General features: G+C 53.6%; 1 protein-coding gene across 4 annotated transcripts in view; it reads right to left on the minus strand.

Annotated features, from left to right (window-relative positions):
- Window positions 1-21,797, minus strand: part of SORCS2 (sortilin related VPS10 domain containing receptor 2) — a 548,409-nt gene that overhangs the window by 90,321 nt on the left and 436,291 nt on the right. For all 4 annotated transcript variants that reach the window (XM_054485673.2, XM_054485672.2, XM_063663495.1 and 1 more), the window contains exons 4-5: window positions 16,250-16,414; window positions 348-421 (exon numbers count right to left, since the gene is read on the minus strand). In XM_054485673.2, coding sequence (XP_054341648.1) covers window positions 348-421; window positions 16,250-16,414 — 239 coding nt within the window. The remainder of the gene's footprint in view (window positions 1-347; window positions 422-16,249; window positions 16,415-21,797) is intronic.

Raw genomic sequence — 21,797 nt, forward strand, 5'->3', positions numbered from 1 at the left:
ACCACTCTCCACTGGGGATGCTGTGAGGCTCGGGAAGGGAACAGCAGTGGCACAGGGCCACATAGCTGGTTCATGGGTAAAAACGTGGCGTGAGGGACACCAACCCCTGGACTCTACCATTTCTGATACCACCCACTGCGGAACAGGAAGAACGACTGGGGGTTCCCCTGGGATGAGGAGGGTGTGGGGCTGCAGGCAGAGACAGTGGACGGTGGGGACCTGGCCCCAGGCTGGGGAGGGTCCAGAGGAGGAAAGGGAGCTGCAGGGAGGGGCTCCCAAGGGTTTGGGGGACGTGCTCTCACCAGAGCTGCGGGCCCCACGGGTTCGGGGTGGGGAAGTGCTCTCACCAGAACACGTGGTCTTTGGTCACTCGCTCTTGCAGAAGTGTCCACTTTTTCCCCAAGTCAGACGACACGTAGAGCTTTAGGGCAGAAAAAAGAGAAACAAAAGCTTGGTCAGGAATAAGCTGCTTCTGAGAGAGGGTGATGTCTCTGCCACACCCCCAGGAGAAGTCAGCCTTGTCCAACGGACACACGGAGGCACTGTGCTCATGCTGGGGTGCAGGCCAAACCCCACTGCCCCCAGGAGGAACCATTCCTGTCCCCAGGCCAGCTGGCAGGAGCCAGGAGACGAGGTTCTCCAGGATGAAATCCAGAGGGGTCTCACAGAGGAGGTGTGTCTGAGCCTCAAAGGTGGGAAGGACTTTATAATCCGGTGTGAGGATGGGAGGAAGGGCGTTTGGGAGGAAGGAGCCATGTGTTGCCAGGGCTGGAGCAGTGAATGGATGGCAGGACACAGCAGTGGCCCCAGGCAGGGGTGTGATATCTGCTGCAGGGGTCAGTGCAGGCGCAGGTGGGCTGGGGCCTGACACCAGGGCCAGCCTCACAGTGTGTGACCAGTGCCACAGCCCAGGGACCTTGCTCAGAAGGGCCCCACACCTGGGGCTTAATTCTCTGCAGCCGCCGACTTGAACTTCTTAATAAGTGTGTCTTTAGGGCCAGGTGCAGTGGCTCACGCCTGTAATCCCAGCACTTTGGGAGGTCGAGGCAGGTGGATCACCTGAGGTTGGGAGTTCGAGACCAGCCTGACCAACAAGGAGAAACCCCGCCTCTACTAAGAATACAAAATTAGCTGTGCGTGGTGGCACATGCCTGTAATCCCAGCTACTCGGGAGGCTGAGTCAGGAGAATCACTTGAACACAGGAGGCGGAGATTGCAATGAGCCGAGATCACGCTATTGCACTCCAGCCTGGGCAAAAAGAGCAAAACTCCAACCGAAAAAAAAAATTGTCTTTAATTGGAGCTTTGGAAGTGAAGGCTGAGGGGGCAAGAGAGCATGGGTTGGGCTGATCGCCCAGGCTCCCTCTCCAGCCCTGTGCCGTCGGGAGGGGTTCTCAGCTGCCTGTGCCCGTGGTCCTGTCTCCACACAGTGACCACCACTGTCCTTGTCCCTGGTGAGTGCCAGGGCCAGGCCTGGGCCCAGGAAGGGGCAGGGGTGGGTGCCCTGAGCACTGTCTTGAGGCCGGCCCTGGGGGCCTGCGAGGGTGTCCCTGTGGGCCAGGGAGCACAGTGTTAAATGGCTCATAAAGAACATGGTGACAGGCCCAGAGAGAGAGCTCAGAAGAAAGGAAAAGCACTTGACCTGATTGTCAACATTTTTCACTTTGCACTGCACCCTGCAAATCACACAGCTGGCCCTGCCCAAAACCACCAGCCTGGTTAAGATGGATAAGATGAGGCGCTCAGGGGGTCCGTGGTCAGACAGCGTTTCAGGGATCTCACACCAGAGGCTGTGGGTGGAGGCAGGGAGCCCTGAGGAGGCCAGGCCTGGGCCCAGCTGAGGGCAGTGGCAGAATGGAGAGGACAGGGCTTGAGAGAGGCCTGCACAGGCAGCTGGACAGGTCCTCTGAGGGGTAAGCAAAGCAAAGAGGGTGAGAGAGTTCTTGGATCTGTGCCTGGGAACCTGGGAGGAGTAAATGGGGCCAGGGATACTCAGGGAGCCCACTCCTGGGCCTGGGAGGAGTGGGCGGGGCCGGGGATACTCAGGGAGCCCACTCCTGGGCCTGGGAGGAGTGGGCGGGGTCGGGGGGTCCGCGGGTCAGTGCCCCAGGCCTGGGAGGAATGAATGGAGCCAGGGGGTCCTTGGGTCAGTGCCCCAGGCCTGGGGAGAAGGGAAGGGGCCAGCTGGTCCTAAGGTTCACACCCAGTGCTCTGGCGTGGAGATCTCAGGTGGAGACAGGACCTTGATCAAGCTATGAGTTTTGGAAATGCCAGGTGAAGTTGCCAGGGCCACAGGCAAGGCCCAGAGCTGCTCCCCTTTCCACAATGGCTCGTGGGAAAGGGCCTCCCCCTCCTGCATGGAAGAGACAGTCCTGGAGGGAGCCGAGATCTCCTCTGGCAGGAGGGAAGCCAGCTCTCGGGCGTCGCAGCATGTGGGGTGGGGAAGGCATCTCTATCAGGGCGCTCCTCTTGGCCACACCAAGCCCCACCATGCCAGGGGGTGGGACTTCATAGCGCCATTCTACATATGAGAAACTGGCTATGGGTGTTGGAAACGCTACCGCAAATGTGGCATCTTGGAAACCGAGAAAACAGCAGAAGCAGGAAGCCTATTCTCCGTTCCCTCCCCTTTCTTCCCTGAAGCAGCCCCTAAACCGATGAAGGTCACTGAAGCACGCCCTGAGAATGTTCCCATGGCCTAAGAAGAATGTGCCTTCCGAGGCCCCAGCTAAGGAATCTGGGAGTGGCCAACCCACAGATTCACCCCTTACCCATGAGGAACAGGCCCTGGCCCATCCCTTGGAATGCAGGCCCTGCGGGGGTCGAGGCCCTCTGTTCTGGGTTGGGAGGAGGTTGCTAGGGGGAGGGTGTGGAGGGAAAAAGCTACATAAACTGCAGGCTTCTTACAAACTGGAGCGGCTCCCCTGTCCAGCCCACTGCCAGCAGACTGTCCCTGCATGTAACTTCCTCCAATAAACCCTGTGTCTCATTCGCTATTTCTGGGTCTGTTCTGTGGCCTCTTGGGCATGGTGCCATCCCTGCTGGAGTCAACAGGGGTCTGGCACAGCAACTGGGAAAATCCTCTGTCCATTCCAGAGAAGATGAACGGGTTAGCAGAGGGGCCTCGTGGAGGCAGTCTGTCCTCCTCTTCTCTCTCCAGAGTGGCCAGGACAATCTCCTAACAGCAATGCCAGGAAGCTTGGGCTCCCATCCTCACCTGGAACCAGCTACCGGGGCAGGCCTCAGTTTTCCCCAGCCATAAAACTGGGCTGACAATCCTCATCCTCACGCAGAAGGTCGGGATGATTCAACTGGATCACGTGCTTTGGAAGTCTAGCCCGTGTCTGACACGCAGCGCATCCGCAACACACGTTTGCCTTTCCCCATCCTGGACAACAGGAGACTCTGTCCCTTTTCCCAGGCCTCTCCACTGACTCTGGCTCGGTGTTCATTTGCATTTCAATATGTTTCATCCCTAACTCCCAGGTGATGAGTAAACACAGACATCGGGGCTGGACCAGTGATTCTATAACTGATGTCCCCATTTCATCTTTGATTTGCGTTATGTTTTTGCCAGCTGCGCCTCTCGGGGTAGGGGCTGTATTGGTGCAATACGGTCCACACTGCATTTCTCAAGGGAGGATGGACCATGTGGCGTTTAGGGGATCCTTTGCACCCCAGAAGCATCATATGCTGAAATCCTTGTTATCGAAGCAAAGCTCAGAGCTCACCGTGTTTTGTTGCAGATTCAGGCCTGGGCCAGGAGAGGTCGCTGGCGCCGCCGCACAGGTGCGGCTGATGCAGGAGGCAGGCTGGGCTAGGCTGGGCTGGGCTGGGCTGGGCTGGGAGGGGAGAGAGGGCTGGACAGGGAGGCGGGGACCCGGGTCTGTGGAGCTGGCATCTGCCTCCGTGTCATGGCCGCTGAGTCAGTTTCTTGCCTCAGTTTCCCCATCTATAAAATGATGCCCCAGCTGTAGTGTTTAAAAGGGGAGCGTCTGTGAGTCTAGGGTTCTTGGGCTCCAGCAGGCCCGGCTCCACTAGTGCCCACCGTGCACAGCAGGAGACCTTGCGTGTGTTCCAACGCTGTTCTGAGCCTCAGTTTCACCACTTCTTTAAAACGGGAATCTGGCCTCCCGCTTTGAGGGATGTTGGGGATTATCCAGGCACGCTGCAAAGTGGTTGCACTTGCCACGCACACAGCACGTTCTGTCGTGATCACTGCCTGATAATACCCGTAATAGCAGGATCCGCTCCACGTGCGAGCACCATCCGGGCCCTTTGCCTCTCAAGGCGCCCCCACAACATCGCTAGGAAGTAGATGCTTCTAATAGTACCTCGTGCAGACGGAAGATGGAGGCTCGCAGCAATTGAGTGATTCGCCCAGGGTCACCCCGTCAGACCTGCACTTGAATTATCTGTGGTTTGAATGCGCTTCTCTTTATTCCTTCTGTGATCAGGATCTGTCTAGAAGGAATCATTTGAGCACAGCAATTTCCATCACGGGTCCAGGAAGAAAGGAAGGAAGGAAGGCTCAAGCCAACCACTCAACCCAGATTCTCCATCTGCATAACCGGCACAACATTCACACTAATAGCCGCCAGGATCAGAGGCCACATCTGCTGGCCCCGAGGGCCACCACAGCTGACTTCTTCTGTGCCACGTGCTTCTTTTCTGTTCCCACGTGTCCTTGTCACGGGCACTACGTTATGAGGAACCAACGACATCACGGATGTCACTGCTGTTCACCAAAGGATGTGCAGAATCTCAGAAGGGAAATAGGTCATCAAGCCCAACTCTGTGCAGCCCTGCTTCTTAGCACAGGCAGGTGTGCCCCCTCCTCCTGGAAGCCCACCTGGGCCTAATCACCCTCTGCTCCTGACCCAGCCTCCAAGCCCAGTGCCCAGGGCCTTTTCCTCTCTGCGTTCCTGTCCTTGCCTTCCTGCTGCCATGTCTAATAAGTCACCATGCTTCAGATGCAACTGTGTACCCTGCACCAGCGGCACGCTGCACCCCTCTCCACCCAGGGCCATGACCCAGCTGGGCCACACTGTCTCCATGGACCCCTGCTCCCCGGCCTCGGTCCTGCAGCTGCAGAGCACACCTGGTCCTGCCACTCTCCACGCAGACCTTCCAGGAGAGGTGTGGCCTCCAAAAAAGCCCACGTCCTCACATGGGTAACAGTCCCCCCAAGACCGTTGGACCCCTCTCTGGCCGCCATCCTGCTCACTCCCTGCGTGCCCCCACCCCAGGCACACTCGGCTTGGGGCTCACTCACACTTGTGGTGCTAATGTATGCACAGGGTCCTCTGAGCATCGGCACCTGCTGTGCTCTCTGCCTGGAATGCCCTTCCTCATCCCCAGCCGGTGTTCAAGACTCAGTTTAAAGTCACCCCCTGGGTCAGGCCTTTGCTAAGGCTGCTGGCTCAGAGGCCCTGTCCCTGCTATTGCAAAGCCAGGGTTAGAGCCCTGTCTGTGAAGTCAGAGTCTGTGCTCAGGGCCCAGGTGCCAGAGAGGACGGGGCTGCAGTGCCTTCGTCCACCGCACCCTCATGTCCTGGTGCCAGTGCCAGCTGGGCCTGGGGGAGGGATCCCCAGGCATGTCGCCTTGTGCTATGCTCAGAACCCTGGTTCTCTGGCCTCTAGCTCCTCAGATCTAGGACATCCTGTGTCACTCAGTCCACTCCCATTGCTTCCCGGGGCTGCCCTGGCGCCTGTCCCTGGTTTCTAGCCTCTCTTCCTCCGCCACGGCAGGTCCAAGTTCACATTCTGGGCTCTCCTACCATGCAGAGGCCAAGCCGCTTGGCAGCCCCCTCACTCCCCGCCCTCCCTCAGTAGACCCAGCAGCTTCTAACCCATCCCTCATCATCTGCCCTGTGCCCCCATCCTCATCCAGAAAGGAGGCCCCATGAGGGCAGGGGTTGGTCTGTTTTGTTCCCAGCGGTTGCCCCAGCTCCTGAAACCTAGGAGTCCCTCTATAAATACTCCCAGGCAGAGGAAGGCGGGGGCTCAGTCCCAAGGTCGCTGCTGCCTGGGGGTGGCATCAGGCCCACTGAGGCTCACGCCACACATCCCCCTTCCAGGATCCTCTCCTGCCAGGAAGTGACTCAGTCCCTGTTTCTGCCCTGATGACCCCTGACTCCTTGACACCCTCTCCAACAGTCACTTCCTCCCTGCACCACCCCCAACTTAGCAGAGCCCAGCAGGAGCTGGCTCCTTTCTTAACCAGCCCTGCTCCTTCAGCCTCTGTGTCTTCTTCCTCCTCCTCCTCCTCCTCTCCAGTCTCAGTAAATGGCTTCCCTCCTTCCCACCATCCACCAGGTCCTCCAACCACAATCCCAGAGATGCCCGCCACCCCACCTGCCCCACCATAAGCAGAGCCCTCAGGGGCCGGCACCCCATTCCATCTCAGGCCACCCCACTTCCCCACTCCACCTCGGCTGCTCCTGCCTCCCCTAGTCTCCCATCTCGGAAACTTCAGCGATGAGACACTACGCAAGCTACCACAGTGAAGCTCAAATGATCAAGCTGCCAATTAGCTGGTCCTGCAGCGGCAAGGCTTTACCACGGTTCACGCTTCAGAGCCGAGATGAACACACCCAGAGCTCTCATGCAGGCTGCCCATGGCAGGGTCTCTGCGGATGAGCAGATCAAAAGAACCAGCCGAGGGCTGAGCCCACTGCAAGAGTGGCCAGGATGTTGCCCAAGGAACCGCGGCCAGGAGACTGCAGGTGTGAAACGTAGCAAATCCTGGGTGGCTGGTGACCCCCCTGCCCTCCTCGTCCACATCAGAACTGGATCTTCCTCACACAGCCTTTATTCCCTTACCAAAGTGGATGAATTCCTGAGCTCGCCTTGAAAACTAGACCCCACCACTGTCACAAGTGCAATTGCAGCAAACGTCCCTTCTTTCTTCCCCGCAGCTGAAGAAAAGCAGACAGGGCCCTGCATCATGGAACTGTCCTGGCAAAGGTGTCCCGCCTCCACAGCGTCTTCAGAGATGGAGGCTCCACCCGTGACCCTGACTGTGAGCAGTAAGAAAGGCGGCTGTGTGTATGGTTGTCTGGTAATACTTTGCGCTCCTGGTACCATGAGTGAAATCATCTCTGTCTCTTCAACAATCCTGGGAGTTCACTTTGTTAAGCCACCCTCCTTTGCTGCCACGCACATGGAGAAAGCACCCACGATTGCTAAATTGTCTTAAAGAAAGAGGTTGAGAGTCTGTCTTGCTCAGCCCATCTAAACCCCGGCTAACCCCACTCCCATGGTTCCCCAAGCTCAGTCATTTGGAATGGGGGCCCCTTCCCCGGCTTCCTCCTGCCCTGGGCTTCAGCTCTATTGAACCACGCACTTTGATCTAAATCTGCTTTTTTGTTCTCTCGCCTCCAGGCCTTTGTGCAAGCCGTGCCCTCTGCCTGGAACATCCCTACTTCCCTCTCGTCCCCTGGCTACCTCCTGTTTTTCGGGACAGCGTCATTCCCAGCTCCACATCTCCACAGGTAAGAGTCCAGGTCTCCTGGCCCGACAGCTGAGGCCCTGAGTGATTGCCCTGGGCCCTGTTCCCACCAAACCCCCTCTGGTGTAGCATAAGTCACACTCCACCAACAGGATGCACCCCAATCCCAAAATGCGCATGTGCCTCCCGCCCCGGGTTTTTGTCCGGGATGTTCTGTTCACACAGGATGCTGTATTAGCCGACAGGGGCTTCCATAACAACGTACTCCAGAGGGCGCGGCTTAAACCACAGAAACAGATTCTCACACCGTTCTGAGACCAGAAGTCCAAGATCAAGGTATCGGCAGGGTTGGTTTCTCCCTCCTCAGCTTGTAAACGCCGCCTTCTCCCTCGGCCTTATGTGGTCTTCCCTCTGTGCCTGTCTTTTTTTTTTTTTTTTTTGTAGTTTTTGATTTTTTGAAACAGAGTCTTGCTCCATCACCCAGGCTGGAATGCAGTGGTGCAATCGTAGCTCTCTGCAGCCCTGAAACTCCTGGGCTCAGTCGACCCTCCTGCCTGGGAGTATCGGTGCATGCCACCACTCCCAGCTCTGTCTGTGTCCTGATCTCCTCTTGTTATAAGGACACCAGTCAAATGGGATTGGAGCCCACCCTAATAGTCTAATGTTCATTTAAGAGCCCTATCTCCGAATACAGTCACATTCTTTTGTACCAGGGGTTAGAATTTCAACATAGGAATTTTGGGGGACACAATCCAGCCATATGGATGCACACCTTCCACCCCCACCCCTGAAGTCCTCCCAGCCCAGCCCTGGCTCAGCTGCCTGCATCTTGGCGGCGCTGTCCCCAGCCTGCCGGCCCCGTGTGCACTGTGCGGAGCTCACGCCTGCACAGCTGTTTGCTGACTTCCTTGCGTCCTGGGAGTTTATCTCCCGCTCCTCTGCTAAGCCGCTCACAGCTCGGGGGCACACACCTGCCTCGCTCACCTGCGGCACCAGCGGTAGCCTGGAATCCGTGGCTGCCGGGTGCGCAAGGCCCATTTGCTGACTGAATGAACACGTTTGACTCTAGGGCAGGGGCTGGTAAGTGCATTCTGTAAAGGGCCAGGTAGTAAATATTTTCAGCCGGTGTGGTCTCTGTAGCAACCACTCACCGCGGCCTGGGGAGCAGGAAGGCAGCCAGGGATAGTAGTACACAGAGATGGTGTACCATACACCCTGGAGCAGGTGTCAGCAAACCATGGGCTGTCACCTGGGTTTGTAAACGGAGCTTCACTGGCACACAGCTGTGGCAAGAAGCCATCACCTTTCATATTCAGAAAGGACTTTTTATAAGAAAGTTTTCATCCCCTAGAACATAAACTTCATGAGGGCAAGGAGCCTTTACTAAGCTTGTGGAGCAGTGCCTGGCGTGCGGTATGTGTTCAATAAATACCTGCAGCTCCAGCCATTGATTGTACTTCTTTTTCTGTCTCGGCCTCAGTGAGAGAGCCTGGCAGCAGCTGTGGCCTTTTATGGAGCCAGGCACTGAGCTGTGCTTGTTGAATGCCATCTCACTTCACACTCACACACCCACACACTCACACACTCACACACACACACATGCATGTACACACTCACAAACACACCCATAAGATGGCAATTTTCCCTCTTGACAAATGAAAGAACTGAAGCTCAGAGAGGTTAGGTAAGTTACTCAAGGTCACACAGCACTCTCTTATGTCAGCAATTCCCATCTCACAGACTTGAGCTCACAGGACTGTACCAGGGGCTGAGGAGTCACCTCTGCCTTCAAGAAGGATGGCTGGTCACCTCTAGCCCTTTCTCTGGGTCATCTGAGTGACTCAGGCCAGGCACCCTTCTATCTCATGTCTCAGTTTACCAAATCGGGAGGGCACTGCTCATACCCACAGTCAATACATGCATAAAAAGCGAGTCGTCACCACGGGTTCCTGCGAGCAAGGCAATAAAGCCTCCACATTAATGGATGGCATTATCATTGTCATCACTGCCTCATGCGCTTGCGTTTACGATGCCTGCCCTGGAGCTTTATGAAGCCTTTCCAACTTACTCTCCTGGGAGGTGCTTTTACTATCCGCCATCAATTGCTGCAGAAATAGAACATTTCAGCTTAATAAAAGACAAACACCAGCAAATAAACAAGAATAAACACATCCGGGACAGCCCAGTTACTGCAGCTGAAACCTGCATGGGTGCATCCTGTGGAAGGGTGAATTTCATCACTGGATGTCTCAGAAAGCAGTGGAGGTGGTGAGCGAGGACACGTCTCCCACTCTCGTATAAAAAGATAAAAAGTCAGAGTGAAGCAGGACAGGAGGGAGGGAAAGGAGCAGTTTGAGGGCCCAGGAAGGGCACATAGAAGAGCGTGCTAGTGTCTCCTATGGTTTCTGGAGGTGCTTCGAGTCTGCCCTGGCCTCTTAGTGGCAGTTGGATGTGATTGGTGGCACTCAACGTGCTTTCATCCCTCACTCCAGGGTGCCTCGTTTCACTGCAGAGGCCTGAAAGCTGCAGCCCAGCATCACGTGGACTCCCTTGCAGCTAGATTTCCAGGTCAGGTGGATGCACTCATGCCAGTTTTGGAAGGTGAAAGTGAGGCAGAGGCTTTTTCCTGCCCCACTGGGCCATGTCTGCTGCCAGCAAGGTCACAGGACATGCTGCTGTGTCCACTCTCCAGCTCTGGAGGGTGGAGAGGTGGTGGTGGTGAAGGCGGCAGCTGGACTCCACATTCCGGTGTCCAGTCGCTGGCTTTGTGGAAGTTACCAGGTGCAGGCTGTAGCAATGGCAACATCAGCCGCACCAGCCACATGTTTTTGAGCCTGATAAGTCTGGGAGGTTCTGGTCCCCACCTTCCTGACGGGCAGAGGTAGAAACTTCCTGGTGGGTCTACACTGCAGGCTTTCAGGAGGCATCCTGGGAAGGGGGATCTAGTCTAAAACCCTCTCCCTTATCTCCCAACAATTTAGAAAGCACTGATCCCTCCTGTTAAATCCCTTTTCCACTTACATATCCAGAGGGGAGTATTGTTCCTGCCCTGAGCCCCAGCAGATGAAAATTCTTAGAGCAAAATGAACACATGCTGAGTGAGGGCTTCTCATTGCTAAGAGAATTGTTCTGTTACTCAAGAGATGCCCAATCTCTTCCCCGTTCTGAAGTCTGAGGTCAGAGTGAGCCATCAACGTGATCGAAGCTTGTAGCTCTGCTGGGCAGCTCATGAACCTGCTGATATTCACAGCAGCCAACGCGAAGGCTGCACCTCTGTTCACTCCATATTAGGGCTCTCCTCACACCCACTGCCAGCAATTTCTACTATTTCTTTAATATGGATCAATGCAAACACTGCTTTACTTAAGGCTGGGGGACTGTGAGGGTTTTTCTTTTTCTTGTCATATGTGATCATCTTTATTGCTCTGAAGATGTATTACAAAGTAAAGATACATTCTTTAAGCCCCTAGTCAAACATTCCTCCTCCAGGAAGTCTTCCCTGATTGCCCACCCAAAGGTGTCTTCTCTGCCCTACTAAGTTTCTAAAAGGCAATCCTAGGCTCAGATCAATTTCTGACAGTGCTGGGAAGCAGAAGAAGTGCTTGATAGGGAATAAAATTCAATAAAATATAAAAGTGAGTTTATGCTTTTAGAAGTAAGTGCCCAGGATTCTGCCTCAGCAAGCAGGTCTGAAGACCAGGCACAGAGGAAACAGGCTGGTCAGTCTCATGTCAGCAGCCCCCAAGAAGCTGGTGTGGGAAGGGACTGCTGAGCTCTCACATCCTACCAATCCCAAGAGCCTACTGCAGTCAGCTGAGCCTTGGAAGAAATATGTATTATGCTGTCACGCAGGAAGGCTGTCCAGGCTCCAAGTAAGGTAGACTCACAGTGACCCAAATTATAATGAGGATAAGGGAAGCATAGTAAAGTCATGGAACAGGGCAGTCTGAGGGTAGGTGGATAGGTGTTTGCTGAAGGCAGGGCGGGCATCTGGGAAGGAAGAGGTAGGGAAGGAAAGGGAGGCAAGCCTTTGGCTTTGCACAAATCTGCAAATCCTTAGAACGGAGCAATCATGTCCACTCGATTGACTCTGGGCTTGTCATGTGACTTGCTTTGGCCGATGTTGTGTGAGTAGATGTGATGTTTTCCAGGTCAAAGCTGTCATGCTAAAGCTGCTTGTGTGGTTTGCTCTGCAACCCCTGGAGCCTCTGCCCCCCATCATGAAAATAGCGTGCTCTCAGCATAAGAGTCGTATGGGGACGCGAACTCCACCAGTAACCAGGAGCCTCATATAGCCAATCCCAGCAAAGCCCAGCAGAGCCTCTGGGCAACCCACAGAGCTCCAGGAAGAAGAAATAATGCTTGTTTCTGTAAGCCATTGAGGCTTGGGGCCGTGTGTTACTCAGTATGATTGTTGCAGATACCTGCCTAATACACCAGATTTGTTGGAGTCAAAGCTGACGTTGTTCCACCATACCACCCTGCTTCTTGGGAATTAGAGAGCTTTGAAAAACTGCATAGCCTCCTCAAAAACTAAAGCCCTGTTGTCATTGTTATTAATTTCCTCAAATTCCTCATTTCTTTTACAACTGCAACTAAGCCTTTTTCTTCCCTTATAGTCACAGAAAAGAACCAAAGCAAATAACTGAGATTTCAGCTCCATTAAATTTTCAGGGCACCATAAATTAAAGAGCAAATGCAATGCAGTCAATTTCTGCGGGAAAATAAGTCTCCGTGATTGTGCTTTAGTCTAATTACATGGAAGGCTAAGTAGCGCTATTAATACCCAGAAGCACAAGCCATCCCCAAGGAGGGTGCCAGGAGCAAAGAGGTAGCCCAGGAGGCTGAGAAATGCAGGGACGCCAGTCAGGGAGGACCAAACCTTGGCAAGGAGGCCAGGTCCTGTCGAGAGCCATGGCAAAGGACAGCCAGGAATCTCCATTTGGAGGTCCCTGACCTGGACAGTCCCTGCTGGTAGAAATTTATCATTCATTCATCTGACCAACCAGCCCCATCCATCCACCACCCACCCATCCATCCATTCATCCCCATCCACCCATCCATCCATCTACCCACCCATCTGTCCACCCATCCACCATCCACCCATCCATCCACCATCCATCCATTCATCCTTCCATCACCTATCCATCCACCCATCCATCTGTCCACACATCCATCCAACCACCCATCCATCCATCCCCATCCATCCACCCACCCATCCATCCATTCATCCCCATCCACCCATCCATTCATTTACCCATTCATCCATCCACCCATCCATCCATTCATCCATCCATCCATTTATCCATCCATCCATCTATACATCTACTCATCCATTCATTCATCTGTCCATCCCTCCTCACCCATCCATCCACTCATCCATCCACCCATCCATTTATCCATCCATCCATTCCCATCCATCCATTTATCCATCCATCCATCCATCCATCATCTATACATCTATTCATCCATTCATTCATATGTCCATCCCTCCTCACCCATCCATCCACTCATCCATCCATCCATCCATCCATCCATCCATCCATCCATCCATCCATCCATCCATCCCCATCCATTTATCCATCCATCCATCCATCCATCATCTATACATCTATTCATCCATTCATCTGTCCATCCCTCCTCACCCATCCATCCACCCACCCAACCTCAAGCTGTCCATCCAACTAATATTTTCAGCTAGGCACTTTAGATTAAAATGGTGAAAAAGACCAGATACTTTCCCTGCCCTCAAAGAGCTTACCCCAAGTGCATGTATTGGGTGTAGACAATAATCAAATGACTTCACAAATATATAGTTACCTGACATGGTTTGGCTCTGTGTTCCCACCCAAATCTCATCTCAAATTGTAATCCCCACATGTGGAGGGCGGAACCTGGTGGGAAGTGACTGGATCATGGGGCAGTTTCCCCCATGCTGTTCTTGTGTGATAATGAGTGAGTTCTCATGAGATCTGATGGTTTAAAAGTATTTCGTATTTCCCAACTTGTGCTCTCTCTCCTGATGCCTCGTGAAGATGATGCCTGCTTCCCCTTCACCTTCTACCAAGACTGCAAGTTTCCTGAGGCCTCCCCACCCATGCGGAATTTTGAGTCAATTAAACCTCTTTCTTCATAAATTAATCAGTCTCAGGTAGTTCTTAATAGCGGTGTGAAAATGGACTAACAGATACCCATTGTGATCAGTGTTGAGAAAGAGAGGCAGAGGAATTTGGGAGAATGTGAAATACTGGGGTCCAAGCTGGCCTGCGGTGGCACAGGGAAAGCTGCTGATTTGGGCAGCTTGTGTTTGCCTTCCAGGTCCATGCTGCCTCTTTCCAACCCTTCTCTGACCCTGGGAGCCGACCTACGTAGACAGATCCACCCTCCTCTGGCCCTGAGATTGACCTGTGTAGACAGTTCCACAGCCTCTTTCCTCTAGCCTCTGACTGGAGTCTGCCTGTGGGAAGCCTCAGCGCATTGGAGAGAGAGAGGCATGTGCTATTCCTCTCGTTCCCTGACCAGCCACAGTTTGGCTCAGTTGCTCTACCCAGAGCCAGGCCTCCTACTGGGACCCTTCATGCAACTGTGGAGCCCACACCTCCTGTTGGGCAGAGGTTCTAGGTTCAGAGTGGCCCCCAAAAGGTATCCATGTCCTAATCCTTAGAACCTGGGACCATCACCTCACAAGGCAGAAAGCGAGCCTGCAGATGGGATTGCCGAGGTCTCCAGATATGAAGATCACCCCAGGCTATCTGTGTGGGCCCTAAACGTAAGCCCTTGAGTCCTTACAGAAAGCAGGGGCAGAGGGAGATCTACACACACCCACGCACGTCCACATACACTTACACAAACACTCTCACACATGCTCATATAGGCTCTCACACTCACACACCCACACACGCTCATACACACCCACACACACTCATGTAGACTCACACACGCACCCACACACATTCACGTACACTCAAACACACACTCACATAGGTTCTCACACTCACACACACCCACACACACTCATACACACCCACACATGTACAATCACTCACATAGGCTCTCACACTCACACACCCACACACGCTTATACACACCCACACACTCATGTACACGCACACTCACATAGCTTACACACACACCCATAAGCACACACTGACATGCTCAGTTTCACACTCATAAACACCCACACACTCACATACACTCTCTCACATGCACACTCACGTACACACTCCCACATGTACTTTCACACACACACGTGCTCACACCCACACTCACATTCACACCCACACTCACATATTCTTACAAACACACCCACACACACATATTCTCACAAACACACACACACCCACAAACTCACACTTTCACACACACCCATGGACTCATACAATCACACACACCCTCACTCACACCCACACACATTTACACACTAAAATACACCCTCACACCCACTCTCACTCAAACACAGCCTCACCCACACATACCCACACATTCACATACACGTTCGCACCCACATACACTAATACATTCACACTCAGTCTCACACCCACACCCACTCACACATGAACACACATTCACATGCACTGACACCCACACCCTCACACTCTCACACACATATTCACACACACATTCATATACACACTCCCACACACCCACGCATACCACATTCATACACACATATATACACACTCACACCCACACTCGCATTCACACACACATTCACATTCACCCAGTCACACACATTCACACTAACACCCCACATCCCACAAACCCACACATTCACACCCACCCCCACACACATTCACACTCACCCATTCACACTGACACACCCACACCCACACACACACGCACTCACACACTTACACACGTGCACAAACACACACACTTATGCAGTAGGCAGCGTGGAGATGGGGGCAGAGGAGATCTGAAGCCTGAAGGTGCAGAGATGCGGCCATAGCCAGGAGATACTGGCAGCTGCCAGCAGCTGGGAGAGGCAGGGCTGGACTCCTCCCTAGAGCCCAGGGGGAAGCACAGCCCTGCTGACACCTTGATCTTGGCCCAGCGACGCTGGTTTTGGACTGTGGGCCTCCAGAATTGTGACAGAATAAGTTTTCTGTTGCTTAAGCTAGAGCCTGTAGCCATTTGTTCCCACGGCTGCAGAAAAGGAACAAAGTCCTTTCCTACTGGGCCCTCCCCAGCCCCCAGGCCCTCTCCCTCCACAGCCTCCGAACCCAGGTGGGCCCCTCCCTGCAGCTCAGTGCTCCTCACCAGGCTGGCCCCCTGCTCCCCAACTCACTGGGGGACAAGGCCTCAGTTCCCTGCTGAACCCCATGGGCACAGCTCCCAGAGGAGGAGATGCTGATCTGGGGAAGAACAAGCCACCGCTCTTGACGAGGGTAGAACAGCATTCCAGACTGAGGGAAAGGCCTAGTGAGGTCTGATGAGGGTGTGGGGAATGTTCTGGAAGTGGAGAAAGGCCCTTGTGACTGGTGTGCAGAGAGGGATGGTGAGTGGCATGACCCTAATCGCCTGCTACTCACTGGTTCCTCTCTCGAGCCTCTGAGCCCGGTGCACTGCCCACCATCACTTCGCTCAGCTCCCACAGCACAGCCAAGTGGGCGCGGTCCCTTGAGCGGCACAAAGAGCGATGACGGGGTCCAGCATCCCGGCCCCCAGTCCCGGGAGGCTCCTCCTCAGCCAGCCCAGGGGTTCTGGGTCCCACTTGCTCCAAGTGGGCACTCACCTCCAGGTGGGTCGAGCACACCCCAGCCCCACAGACCAGGTGAGTGGCACGCATACACCTTACCTTGCTCTCCTTTGTGTAGGCGAGGACCTTGTCCTCCTCCTTAGGGTGGAAAATCAGAGTTTCCACGAAGAAGGGAATGGGGTGCTTCTGAAAGGTGGCGCCTTCATCTGCGCTGAGAAATAGGCTCTGGTCCCGGTCACTGAGTGAAGAGCTGACAAGGATGACCTGAAACGCAAAGCGGGTTGTGAGGCGTGGGCCAGGTGTACCTCTCCCCCGACACCAGAAAGGGGGTTGTGAGGCCTGGGCCAGGGGCACCTCTCTCCCCTACACCAGAAAGGGGGTTGTGAGGCCTGGGCCAGGTGCGCCTCTCTCCCCTACACCAGAAAGGGGGTTGTGAGGCCTGGGCCAGGTGCGCCTCTCTCCCCACACCAGAAAGGGGGTTGTGAGGCCTGGGCCGGGTGTGCCTCTCCCCTGCACCCCCTGATATCAGGGAGGAGTGCCCAGAAATGGTGGGCCCGCCCCCAGCCCGGCCAGCTCAGCCTAACTATAGCCATCCATTCATGGAGTGTCTGGGCCAGCCCCTCACCCCTGCACACCAGTGAGGAGATGTCCAGAAATGGCGGGTCCACCCCCAACCTGACCGGCTCAGTGTGAATCTTAGCTATTCACTCATTCGTCTATTCATTCATGGGTGCCTGGGCCAAGTTTCACCACATACCAGGGAGAGGTGCCCAGAAATGGTGGGTCCACCCTCAACCCAGCCGGCTCAATGCAAATCATAGCCATTCACTCATTCATTTATTCATTCATGGAGTGCCTGGGTCAGGCTTCTCCTTACACCAGGGAGGGGTGCCCAGAAATGGTGGGTCCACCCCCAACTCAGCTGGCTCAGCCTAACTGTAGCCATCCATTCATGCATTCATTCATTCACTCATTCATTCACTCATTCACGAGTGCCTGGGCTGGGCCCCCCCACACGCCAGGGAGGGGGTGCTGCAGAAATGGCAGGTTTCCCCCAAACCCAGCTGGCTCAGTGCTAATTATAGCCATCCATCCATTCATTCATTCATTCATGGAGTGCAGGGCACTGTTCTGGGCACTGAGGCTCCACCGTAAATGCAGGGCTCACAGCCTCTGCCATGAATGCGAATCCATTCCAGAGAGCCAAGACAGGTGAGCGCTCAAAGACCCTGTCTAAAATTCTGTTTCAGGGACAACTGCTCCAAAGCAGGACCAGGGATGGATAGGGAGGGAGTGACTGGGTGGGGCCCACTACCTTCAGCAGAGGAGAACGCTGAGCCAGGGGTCCCCAGGGAACTCAGGGGCAGGCCCGAGGTACTGATGTAGGGGACTGAGCAGGAGGCAGACATGGGGCTGGAGCAGCAGCCAGGGGTTGGGTCTGCAAGGCCTCGGACAGCGGTACAGTGGGTTGTTTAGTGACCCCAAAAAGATCAGTCAACATCCCTATCCCCAGTACTTGCAACTGTGATCTTACTTGGAAATAGGGTCATTGGAGACGTGGCTAAGCATCTCAGGATGAAGCCATCTGGATTTAGGGTAGACCCTAAATTCAACGACTTGTGTCCTTATAAGGAGTGGGGAGGTAGGGATGCAGAGAGAAGGCAACACACAGGCAGAGGCAGAGACGGGGGACATATCTGCACATCACCACGGCCATGAATTGCTGGCAGCCCGGGAAACTGGGAATGGCACAGAACGAAGGGTCCCTCTGAGCCCCTAGAAGGAACCAGTCTGGCCGACATCTTGGACTCCCAGCCTCCAGACTGAGAGAGGATACATTGCTGCTGTTTTCAGCTCCCCAGGTTGTGGGTCTTTGCAACGGCAACCCCCAGAAACACACACAAGAGCTCTTCCAACCGGGAATCCTGTTATTCGGGCTGGGAGGTCTCTAGGGAGGCGTGAGGAAGGGAGGGGGTGGCCTGGTTTAAGTTTTCAAAGGGGCCCACACAGGAGTGGGTCATTTAGGAGACACCCTTATCCCGGCTGGGTATGGTGGCTTGGTCAGATTTGGGACATTGCATCTCTACATTTGGAATGACAGACACCCAGACACTCACAGGTGGCCCCGGGGCCATTTTGCTTTGCAACTGGCAGACAAGGTGGCAGACAAAACTTACCTGAGGTCACACAGCCATGCAATTTGAACCAGGTTACCCAGAGACTGAGTGTGCACCCTTTGCTCTGATCCTACAAGCACACAGTGTTCGTTTGTTCGTTCCTTCCTTCCTTCTTTCATTCATTCATTCATTAATTCATCCCCTCATTCAACAAACTTGTGGAGTCCTGGCTTACACAGGCACCGGGCGCCGTCGAGATGGGGGTGAAGCAGGAGAGCATTTGTGGCTGTATCAGACATGGTTCTCATCCTAACAGGGGACCCAAAGCAAGTCCCAAAGGAAGTCTCCCTTTGGAGCCAAGCGTTTGACTCCAGAGCCCTGTTCTTAGCCACACATTGCAGGGTGCGCCTACGCAGGATGGGGCCTTTAAGCTGGGCCTCGCGTGGGGCTGGGTAGGACCAGCCCTGCTAAAGATGAGCACAGCTTTCCTGGGGAGGGCAGTGGGCAATGGCACGAGGTGACTATGGTCGCCTTGCCAGACCCCAAAATATCTCCAGAAGACAATTAAGCTCATGGAGCAAAAATCAATAGGCTGCAAGGAGTGCCTGCCTTTAAGTGAATGAATGGTGATCCCATAGATTCTTTCTTTCCAGGGAAACCTTCATGAACTTCCCAGCTACGGTCATTAATCTCCACTAGCACAAAACCCTAATCTTCCAGCACACCAAGGGCCTGACGGAGAACGATGTGGCCTCCATGGAGAGCGATTCCTTGGATGACTTTTGTCCCTGAAATGCAGACGAAGGTGTGTGCTCAGAGCTGTGCCTCTTGGTGTGGTTTATCCGTAGGAAAAAAACAAGGAAGAACTGAGGGCTGGTTAGGGGAGCCTTCGATTACATAATAATGTTGGCAAAGAACACATAACAACTGGGGAGCTTATGTGCTCAATGAATAAAAGCAGGGTGCAGAATTACGAGGAAGTATGCTTACTGTACATACCACACTGACATGGTGATAAAGCAGTCTGTTATGATTCTGTTAATGACAAATGAGTGGACAAATAGGTATAATTTTATCAATGGGAAGTGGCCAGAAATAAGAATGGAAGGCAGCTTGGTGGGACATAAGAGTGATTGGTCTTAAGTGGTGGAGCTAGAAGGAATTTACTTTTTTACTTTGATAGAATAGTTTCAGATTTACAGAAAAGTTGCAGAGATAGCCTAGCGAGTTCTTGCTTGCTAGATGGGGACAGTGAAGCACAGGGAGGTCACACGGACAGTCAGGATAGAGCCGAGGTCAGGAGCCGAGTGTTTGACTACAGAGCCCTGTTCTTAGCCACACACTACAGGATGCATCCATGCAGGATGGGGCATTTTAGCTGAGCCTCCCGGTTCCTGTCTACACCACACCCAGTTCCCCAGTTATTAACACTTTACATTAGCCTGGGACATTCACCACGAGGAGGATGCCAGCATCAGCACCTTAGTATTCTCCAAATGCCACGCTTTGTTCAGCTTCCACCAGTATTTCCTCTTCCTGTCCCAGGATCCCACCAGGACACCACAGTACATCTTAGGCTGGGGCAGTTTGGGGACTTTCCTTGTGCTGGATGACCTTGCGAGCTCTGAGGAGGGCTGGCCAGGCACGCTGGAGGATGCCTCTCAATGTGGGTCTGTCTGATGTTTTTCTCAGCATCGGATGGGGTTGTGGGTCCTTGGGAGGAAGGCTGTAGGGGTGAGTGAGGTACATCAGACCGAGCGCTGGCTGTCAGCAGACTTGTCACCGATTGCACTGCCCTTCCCGGCTAGGGTCCTGCGTGTCAGACCCTCCTTGGTGGAGTCACTCTTCTCCTTTCCGCACTGTCCTCTCGGAAGGAAGTCACCACACACAGCCCACGCTTGAGGGGTGTGGGAGTTACCCCCCTCCTCGAAGATGGAAGAGCCACATCTATGATTTGGAATTCATTAGCATGGGAGAGGTTTGTCTCTTCTCCTCCATTGTTTACTCATTCAATCATTTATTTATATCACTATGAGCTTATAAATATTTATTTTATACTTTAGTTGTAATTGGAGATGGTTCTGATATTTTGTTGCTCAAATAGCTCCAGCTCTGGCCCCAGGGAGCCCTTTTAGCTGGGCTTTGGGTCTCTGTGACATGCCCTCATCATCCTTCTCCCTCGTAAGATTCTTCTTCTTATTCTTATTTTCTTGGGAGACAGAGTCTGTGTTGCCCAGGCTGGAGTGCAGCGGCATGATCTCGGCTCACTGCAACCTCCGCCTCCCAGGTTCAAGCGATTCTTTTGCCTCAGCCTCCTCAGTAGCTGGGATTACAGGCACCTGCCACCATGCCTGGCTAATTTTTGTATTTTTAGTAGAGATGGGGTTTCACCATGTTGGCCAGACTGGTCTCAAACTCCTGACCTCAGGTGATCCAACCACCTTGGCCTCCCAAAGTGCTAGGATTAAGGCGTGAGCCACAGTGCCCGGCCTGCCCCTCCCAAAGTTCTGCATACACTGCATGTGGATTCCCTGGATAACCAGGAAGAAGGAAGTCCTCAGGACTTCTTGGCTCATTCATCATCCATTCAACTTTGACCCACACATCTGTGCCATTTGGCCAGGGAAGCCCAAATTCCCCTCATTAAAGCACTTTTTCCATGATACAGTTTTTCAAATGTCCTTATGAGGCAACTGTGTGTCCACCATCCTCAATGGCCCGTGTGCCATTTTTGTACCTCGAGCAAAACAGGACTGACACGGAGCTGGCCGTTAATCCTGCCTGACGGACACATGAAGGAGCACATACAGGAATGAGTAAATGAACAATGCCATCTCAGTCTGCGACTCCTAAGGGAATTGTTTGTTTGCTTTTCGCCTCTGGGAGGAAAACAACCTTACGAACATTTAAGTAGCCTGGAGAGCGAAACTCATAGAAAAAACTCATCCACTTATTCGTCTTCACCACTCAAAGTTTTGCACATGAATGAAGGCTCATTCATTCATTCATTCATTCTTCCACATTGCAAAACCACATGGTTCAAGCAAGGATTCAGGTAAACACAGGGCTCTGCAGGAGCACAGTAGAGGGAAAATAGCACCCAGGTACTGGGCAGCTACAAAGGCAGGTAGGAGGGCTTCCTGGAGGTGGTGACACCCAGATGAGCCCTGAAGAATGGATGGAAATTTGACTGGTAGACCTGGGGGACGGGGCTTCAGGCAGAGAGGACAGCATGACCCCAAAGGCAAGCAGGTGGGGGTCCCTGCTCTGTCTCTCCTCCAGCCTCACCTCCCACCCCTCAGGCTCCTGGTATCAGCCACGGCAAACTCCTTGTGTGTCTCCAGTTAGTGGAGGCCATTTGCATCCTGACAACCACTTGTGTGTGTACTGTTCCCTCTGGGTGGAATGCACAGTGGGACCAAGACACTCCACCCCTGCCATTGGTGACTCAGAAACAAACCTTCACTTTTCAAAATGACACAAAATCCATGTGTGATCAAATCAAAATAGCTTCTTTCAAATTTTCTCAG

Source organism: Pongo pygmaeus, chromosome 3, assembly GCF_028885625.2.
Source record: "Pongo pygmaeus isolate AG05252 chromosome 3, NHGRI_mPonPyg2-v2.0_pri, whole genome shotgun sequence".
Taxonomy (NCBI): domain Eukaryota; kingdom Metazoa; phylum Chordata; class Mammalia; order Primates; family Hominidae; genus Pongo; species Pongo pygmaeus.